This window comes from Lithobates pipiens, unplaced genomic scaffold, assembly GCF_037356315.1.
Source record: "Lithobates pipiens isolate NorthernLeopardFrog02 unplaced genomic scaffold, aLitPip1_a1.2 Scaffold_51, whole genome shotgun sequence".
In the NCBI taxonomy this organism is placed as follows: domain Eukaryota; kingdom Metazoa; phylum Chordata; class Amphibia; order Anura; family Ranidae; genus Lithobates; species Lithobates pipiens.
In genome coordinates, this window is record NW_027507874.1 from 4,937,436 (window position 1) to 4,946,696 (window position 9,261).

The 9,261-nt window shown below is 43.4% G+C and overlaps 1 protein-coding gene across 1 annotated transcript in view; it reads left to right on the plus strand.

The window, feature by feature from the left end:
- The window catches only part of LOC143957109 (uncharacterized), a 135,893-nt gene extending 126,999 nt beyond the window's left edge, over positions 1 to 8,894 (plus strand). Inside the window, exons 7-9 of the mRNA XM_077467255.1 lie at positions 1,220 to 1,322; positions 2,069 to 2,164; positions 2,373 to 8,894. Of these exons, the coding sequence (XP_077323381.1) occupies positions 1,220 to 1,322; positions 2,069 to 2,164; positions 2,373 to 3,859 (1,686 nt within the window). The 3' untranslated portion in view covers positions 3,860 to 8,894. The remainder of the gene's footprint in view (positions 1 to 1,219; positions 1,323 to 2,068; positions 2,165 to 2,372) is intronic.
- Positions 8,895 to 9,261: the final 367 nt, after the last annotated feature.

The window sequence follows — 9,261 nt, forward strand, 5'->3', positions numbered from 1 at the left end:
GACCTACAGGTAAGCCTAGATTAAGGCTTACCTGTAGGTCCAAGAAATATCTCCCAAACCTATACGGTTTAGGAGATATTTGCCCGAAGACGGGCACCGCTATCTACGGCACATGCGCCATAGACAGCGGCGCGCAGGCGCACTGAGCGGGGCATCGTTGATGACGGCAATGCTGCGAGTCTCGGCTCCCGTGCGCATGCATAGTAGTCCATTATGCTTTGCCTTTACAGGGAATGAAAGAGGAAGTAAACTCATCAGGGTTTACTTCCTCTTTAAGGAGTATACTAAATAAATAAATGATGTAATATACATACACTATATTGTCAAAAATACTGGGACACCTGCCTTTAGATGCACATGAACTTTAATGGCATCTCAGGCTTGGTCTGTAGGGTTCTATATTGAGTTGGCCCACCCTTTGCAGCTATAACAGCTTCAACTCTTCTAGGAAGGCTGTCCACAAGCTTTAGGAGTGTGTCTATGGGAATGTTTGACCATTCTTCCAGAAGTGCATTTGTGAGGTCACGCACTGATGTTAGAGAGAAGGCCTGGCACACAGTCTTCATTTTAATTCATCCCAAAGGTGTTCTATCAGGTTGAGGTCAGGACTGTTTGCAGGCTAGTCAAGTTCCTCCACCCCAAACTCGCTCATCCATGTCTTTATGGACCTTGCTTTGTGCACTGATCCAAATTATTTGGTGGAGGGGGGATTATTGTGGTGTGAGGTTGTTTTTCAGGGGTTGGGCTTGGCCCCTTAGTTCCAGAGAAGAGAACTCTTAAGGCATCAGCATACCAAGACATTTTGGACAATTTCATGTTCCCAACTTTGTGGGAACAGTTTGGGGATGACCCTTTCTCTTCCAACATGACTGCGCACCAGTGCACAAAGCAAGGTCCATAAAGACATGGATGAACGAGTTTGGGGTGGAGGAACTTGACTCCTTGTCCAACATCAGTGCCTGACCTCACAAAGGCGACTTTGGAAGAATGGTCAAACATTTCCATAGACACACTCCTAAACCTTGTGGAGAGCCTTTCCAGAAGAGTTGGAGCTGTTATAGCTGCAAAGGGTGGGCCAACTCAATATTGAACCCTACGGACTAAGACTGGGATGCCATTAAAGTTCATGATGTGCGTGTAAAAGCAGATGTCCCAATACTTTTGACAATATAGTGTATTTTACATTTAACGTAGTATTGGTATTTCTTTTGTTATTCAGGGTACAGATATTGTTACCATTAAAGTGGAAGTAAAAGAGGAAGCAGAGGGTACTGATGATGAATCATGTAAAGAGGATGAAATCCCTCCAGAGATCAGCACAGGTGAGGAATAAACACTAAATCCAGAGAAGAGTCCCAGATTCTTCTTGTTCAGTCACTACAACAATCTCTTCTCCTCCCCCCTCCTCTGTCAGTAGACAGTAATGGGGAGACAGTATGTGCCCAGTGGGGGAGTCAGGAGCCATCAGCCTCTTATAGGCTGCTTTCACACTGAGGCACTTTACAGGCGCTATAGCGCTATAAATAGTGCCTGTAAAGCGCCTCTCCTCTCACAGAGTGGTGCGCTGGCAGGAGGCTAAAAAAAGTCCTGCAATCCGCATCTTTGAGTGTTTACACCTCTCCTGAAGCGCCCTTGCCCATTGAAATGAATGGGCATCGCAGCCAAAGAGACCAACTACATTGGTGCTTTGCGGGCCCATTAACCCTTTTTCGAGCGTTAGCGGGGGGTTAAAATCGCATCGCTAGCGGGCAAAATCAATGGAAGGCGCCGGGAAAGCACCGCTGCGGCACATTTAACCCTTTTTTGGTCCTTAGCGGGGGTTAAAAGCGCCTCACTAGCGGCTGAAAAGGACTGCAAAAACTACGGTAAGTCGCCATTAAAAATAGTGGCGCTTTAACCCCCAACATCCCTGTGTGAAAGTAGCCTAAGACTCCGGCTCTCCTCCTCACACCATGTCATTGTGTGTTACCAGCCAAGAGACGTGACCAGTCTCCCCCCACACACACTCTCTGGGGTCTCTCATACATCTTAGTACAGGGGGCTTCACTTTCATCCTTATTTTTCACAGACGCCAGAGAGACTCAGACAGAGGTCAAAGATGAGGAAGTGGAAATAAGATGTGTGAAAATTAAAGAAGAGGACATTCCATTGGAGATCAGTACAGGTGAGGACTAAATGCTATGCACAAAAAAGAGTCGCTACAACATCTTGGTCACCTGGGTGGTCTAGGTGTCCATTCACAGAAGGCTTTGTATGTTGTAAGGTGAAGTAAGTTCATGGATAGGCTGTAAATATAATTGGCAGATAAAAAATATAATAAGGTTTGATGACCAAAAGAATATAAGAAAATTAACCAACCTTATTCCCTCTAGATGGACGATACAGAAAATATGACTCAGAGGAGAGTTCCACCTCCTCCCTAGATAGTGAAATTGAAGATGATGACATCACAGCTGCTTCTCCCTCAGAAAAACCCATTTCCTCAAACCTCCACAATAGAATTTCTTCTAATCAACCTAATCCTATCACCCACCACATATCTCAAAAAGAGGCAGAAGTTTTTCCATGCTCTGAATGTGGGAAACTTTTTAAAAATAGGGGCAAACTGACTGTACACCAAAGGTCCCACACTGGTATAAAGCCCTATTCGTGTCCTGAATGCGAAAAATCCTTCACAGAAAAAAGAAACCTTGTAGCCCATCAAGGGACCCACACGGGTGTGAAGCCGTATTCGTGCCCTGAGTGTGGAAAATGTTTTTCCGAGAAACGCCCCCTTATTCGACACCAAAAATGTCACACGCAAGAGAAGTCCTACTCCTGCTCGGAATGTGGAAAGAGTTTTGCGGTGAAATCATGCCTGGTGAAACACCAGAGGACCCACACGGGCGAGAAGCCCTTTTCCTGTACCGAGTGTGGAAAATGCTTCGTTCAGCAACACCAGGTCATCAGACATGAAAGAAGCCACAGAGGAGAGAAGCCACACACCTGCCCCGAATGTGGGAAATGTTTTACTGAAAAATCCTCTCTAGTTGCACATCAGATGCTCCATACGGGCCAAAAACCCTTTTCATGTACAGAGTGTGGGAAATGTTTTGCTCTGAAAGCAGACCTTAACAAACATGTCAGGACTCATACAGGACTGATGCCACACTCATGTCCTCACTGCGGCAAAGGTTTTCCTGATAAAGCTAATCTGGACCGACATGAAAGAATACACACAGGCCAGAAGCCTTACCCGTGTTCAGTATGTGGAAGATGCTTTGCCCAAAAAGCCGACGTTAGTAAGCACGAGAGAACCCACATACATGAAAAGCCATATTCATGTTCTCGGTGTGGGAAGAGTTTTCCCGATATGACTCGCCTACAACGACATGAGATAATCCACACACGCCAGAAACCCTATTCTTGCTCCCTCTGTGGAGAAAGCTTTTCAGATAAAGCTCGCCTTGACCGGCATGAAACGATTCACACCGGTGAGAAGACTTGTTCTTGTTCTTACTGTGGGAAATTTTTCTCCCATAAGGCTTTTCTTGCTGCACACGAGAGGATACACACGGGGGAGAAACCTTTCTCCTGTTCAGTCTGCGGGAAACACTTTGCACAGAAATCCAACCTGGCCACACATGAACGAACTCACACGGGTGAAAAACCATATTCATGTTCTGTGTGCGGGAAATGCTTTGCGCAGAAATCCAATCTGACCACACACGAGAGAGGGCACACGGGGGAGAAGCCCTTTTCATGTTCAGTATGCGAGAAACGCTTTGCCAACAAATCCAACCTCACTACTCATGAGAGAACTCACATGGGGAATGCCATTGGTTCCTCCAATGACCAAGAGAAGGACCTAGTTAATTAATGTGGTTGTAAACCCTTACATATACCCAGTTAAGTGATTGGCCTCAGGTGATACACAGAGATGAAACAAATCCTCCTACATAATTGTACCTTGTGTGTCTTCTGTTCTCTACATCCGCTCAAATTGCTGAAGTTATAAGCTTGTTTGAGAGTTTAGAGAAAAGGGGGGGGGGGGGGGCGGAGAGCTGATGTTACACTCTGCAGAGGTCAGTGAGGAGAGCTCTGAGAACTGATTGGAGGGAAGGGATACACAGTCCTTCACACAGCACACAGGAACAGAGCTGTGGCTGTCAATCTGCTAGAAGTCCCTCTCCTGTCACCATTTATCTCTTGGTGTCACAAAAACATGTCAGAAATGATTCATGCTTATAGCAGAGGAACGTACTTACCCCCCCCCCCCATTTTTTCCCTCAGCCCCTGCTTACCTGGTGGTGTTGTAGGCACAGCTTGCCCAACCACTGGATCCAGTTTTGTTCTGCTGACATCCTTCTGTCAACAGACACTACTGGGTCCCGAACCACCATCTTATATATGACGTCATCAAGAGGCCTGCTGACTCTTCCACTTTCAGCCGATGGAGCCTCACAATGATGTGCCGCTAGGCCCACCCCTCCCTACTTATTGAATGACTAAAAGCCATCTGAGATATGTGACGTGCATATCCCAGGATTCCCAGCGAGCACTATGCGTGTCAATCGTCTAAGCCAATGATGTGCATTGAGGGGCGGGCCACGCTATTTGCAAAAAAAAAAAGGTATTGCGCAACAAGACTTCATTGGTCCTCAAAACTGCTTTACAATTTTGACTGCAAATTTGGCTTAAAGAAGACAACATTTGAGCCAGCATTGCCCAAGCACTTTCTTTTGTAGAGTTGTGTGTGTATGGAGAAACTCTTGAATTGGTTACGTTAAGACGAAAGACCAGTTCATTCAATGACTTTCTGAGCAGGATGAATTTTAGTTTATTAGTTCTTATCCAATGACGACTCATCAAATATTGGGAAATGAGTGAATCTCTTGCTTGGTTCACATGTGTACATTTAAATAGTACATTTTCTCCTCTCCAAAGGCAGCTTTTCTCTTTTCATCTGTAGCCACCTCTCATTTTTCCCTGTCTGATGATACCCCCATTTCCTGGTTATATCTTTCACATAGTATCTCACAGTACTCCAATTCTCCATTCTGCACTTAATCAACTAATCATTTCATAAAGGTCTATAACCCTGTCTCGATAAGTCCCCAGTAACACTCCATTTTGACTGCCATGGGTAAACTTTAACCTGCAACTACAAGCATAAGTACAGAAGTATTAAAGATAACATCATGGGGTTCTTTTAAGGCAAAGATAGTCTGCTAGATAATGGCAACATTTTGTTCTGAAAAATTTTGTCAGGCCATCTTGATGGTACTAATATTGTAAATTGCCTTTATAAAGCCTAATGATGTCTGTTTACTTAATCTGCCATTACTACGCTGTTGTAACCAATCACTGCCATCAAATCCTCCACACCTACCATTTTTCTTTAGATCTTCAGCTCTTTTGTGCATGGTCCTAGTTCCTACTGTTCTGTGTGATTTTGTGATGGTATTGCTATACCCCCTATTAGTCCTGGTTTTTGTAATAATAAATTATGCATGAGTCCTACTGTGTCAATGAGATAGTGGGATATCACTTATAGTTGCATTGTGTGGCCAAAGTATCTAGACAACCCTTACAATTATTGTTTTACAACAGGTTTTAGTGGATTTTTAGAAACATTTTCGAAGAGCCGTATACAAAAAGTGAGGCACAATAAAAGAGCGCAGTCCCTCGTCCCTCGTCAATTTAGCGCTGCAGCTGGTGCCGATGCTTAAGCTCTTTGTGATATCATGATGCCACTGCAGTCCTCTGAGTGAATATGAAGTCCAAATCATCCAGGTAGCGACATGGACACCTGAAGAATGACCTTCCTCCTCTGCATGGAAGACTATAAAAAACTATGGATCTGGTGTGACACATGACTATAGATTTATGTAAAAATATGAGGCATTTAGATTAGTTATTTATTCTAATGCCGCGTACACACAACCGGACTTTTCGAGGGACTAGGTCCGACGGTCTTTCCGACTGAATTTCGGCAGAGTTCTGACAGACTTTCCGAATGAACGGACTTGGCCACACACAATCACACCAAAGTCCGACAGATTCCAACGTGATGACGTACGACCGGACTAGAATAAAGGAAGTTCATAGCCAGTAGCCAATAGCTGCCCTAGCGTCGGTTTTTGTCCATCGGGCTAGCATACACACGAACGGATTTCTCGGTCCGGCGGAGTTCCGGTGGAAAAATTTAAAACATGTTCTATTTCTAAAGTTCGCCGGATTTTTGGCAAGCAAAGGTCCGATGGAGCCCACACACGATTGAATTGTCCGACGGACTCGTTCTGTCGGACCTTTGCTGTCAAAAAGGCTGGTCGTGTGTACGTGGCATTACTCAGCAATTATTTAGGTGGGAAGCTTTACCTTGAGTTAACTTTAAATCTGATGAGATCAGCTGTAACTGTAGCTTGAATGCTGGCCAACATCAGCACCTAGCCTCACTGTTGAAACAAATCCCATAATGGACCAACACCTAGAGGAAAACGTTTCCAGGAGGACACAGGCTGTTATTGCAGCAAAATGAACACTGTCTTTACATTAAGTAACTGAATGAAATGTTGGAAAGATTGGGATCTGTCTACTTTTCGGTGCTTATTGTGTATTTAATTTCCATAAAAGACAAGAGTTCTATTGGCTGGATGTACCAAAATGTATAGAAATGATGACTCGGAAAGGCTTCAATTACTACAGACTCCAAAAATCCAGAAAAAAACAAAACACAATACAAATGTTATAAATTGAGTTGCAGTTTAGTGAGTAAATAAGTATTTGACCTCCCCCCCCACCAACCAACAATAATTCTGTCTTCCACAGACTGGCTACAGCATGTGCTCATGTGGAACACAGATTAGTCCTGTCAATGGAAGAACGTGCTCCTAACGACAATTTGTTATGTGTATTAAAGACACCTGTCTACAGAATCTGTTTCTTCTATACAAACCTCGCCATAATTGGCAAGACCAAAGAGCTGTTAAAGGATGTCAGGGACAAGATTATAGACCTGCAAAAGACTGGAATGGGCTACAAGACCATCAGCAAGAAGCTTGGTGAGAAGGAGACAACTGTTGGATTGATTTTTTGCAAATGGTAGTACTCATGGGGTAAGAATGATCATGAGAAAAAAAAAAGGGATCGGCCCACGGGAGGAGCTTGTGAATGATCTCAAGACCATTAGGACGACAGTCAGCAAAAAAAAAAACACTAGTAACACAGTACACCAACATGGATTGAAATCTTGCAGCGAACTCAAGGTCCCCCTCCTCAAGAAGGCACATGTACAGGCCCGTTTGAACCATTTAGATGTTCACTGGCAAACTTCAGAGGAGGATTGAGATAAGATGCTGTGGTCAGATGAGACCAAAATTGAGCTCTTTGGCATTAACTCAACTCGCCGTGTTTAGAGCAAACAAAATGCTGACTATGACCCTTATGCCCTGTACACACGACTGGTTTTCCTGTTGGAATAAACTCTGAAGGTTTTTCCGCTCAAGCTGTCTTGCATACAAACGGTCACACCGAATTCTGATGGTCAAGAACGCGGTGACGTATAACACGTACAACGGCACTAGGAAAGGGGCACTAGCAAAAAGGAAGTTCAATAGCCACTGCACCACCCTTTGGGCTCCTTCTGCTAATCTCGTGTTTATCTCATGCTAGAAGAAGTTTGGTGAGAGAGACGATTCACGCTTTTCAGACTCGTGACTATAAAAAATAATTCTAAACATTATTATGGAGATCTGACTTTAAAAAAAATAAAAGATTATTTAAGAGATCATGAGAAATAATAAAGAAATATGTTTGCCAGAACTCTGTGTGAATATCAGCAGCAAAACAACTTAATTATTCTAGCATTATAAAGCACAAAAATATCTCCATTACGAACGCTAGTTTTACCAGCTTCAGAGCATGAGTGGTTTTTGGTGCATCGGAACAGCATACAGACAAGCGTTTTTTCTGATAGGAATTTTTTCCGTTGGAAAAATATAGAACATTGAAATTGAATAGAAAATTCAGACGGACTTATGCCGCGTACACACGGTCTGAATTTTAGATGGAAAAAGTCCGATGGGGCATACACACCGTCGGAATATACCATGAAAAGCTCCCATCGGACTTTTTCTGTGGGAAATTCCAACCGTGTGTACGCGGCATAAGAACACTATCTTTATAGTCAAGCACGGAGGTGGAAACAATATGTTATGGGGCTGTTTCTCTGATAAAGATACAGGCTGACTTAGTGGCATTGAGGGGCCAATGGACGGGGCCATGTATTGTGAAATCTTGGATGAGTATTTTCTTCCATCAGCCAGAATACTGAAGATGGGTCTTGGATGGGTCTTCCAGCATGGTAAAGACCGAAAACATACCGCCAAGGCAACAAATGAGAGGCTCAAGGAGAAGCCCATTATGGTCATGGAGTGACCTGGCCAGTCTCCAGACCTTAATCCTATAGAGGGAGCTGAAACTTCGAGTTGCCAAGCGACAGCCACAAAACCTTAAGGATTTAAAGAAGAGCGGACCAAAATCACTCCTGAGATGTGTGCAAACCTGGTAACCAACTACAAGAAACGTCTTACCTCTGTGCTTGCCAACAAGGGTTTCTCCACCAAGTACTAAGTCACGTTTTGCTTGGGAATCAAATACTTATTTTACTCACTGAACTGCAACTCAATTTATAACATTTGTATCATTTTTTTGGATTTTGAGTTGATATTCTGTCTCTATCATTTAAAATACACCTATGATAAAAATTATAGACCCTTCATTTTTTTGTAAGTGGGCAAACGTACACAATACGCAGAGGATCAAATAATAATATTTTACCCCACTGTAATTGCATTTTCCAAAGCGTGCAATTGGTCATGTAAAAGAATAAAAAATATTTTTGGTAATGAAAAGCCGCTGCTCACACGTGATATCATCCGGCTATAGTGTTCAGACTGCATAATGGATGAGGTACACGCCCTGCCACTACTGCGGACACAAAGTAAATGCATAATTGGATGGCTGCACACTCATACCATGCATAATCGGCTTTATTGCTGTACAAATTCCATAAAAAACAACTGATGCTGATATCCAGGGAAGGGACAAAAACAGGTAGACGTGTTTCGCAAGAAGGTTTGTGCTTTATCAATTCCACAAGGAAATGCAGTCCTCCTACACTATATATATATGACATCATTAAACAGAAAAACAGTTGTGTATAATCAATTAACTGCAATCATTATCCTAAGCCCCAAAAGTGTGCAGTAAGGATGTACA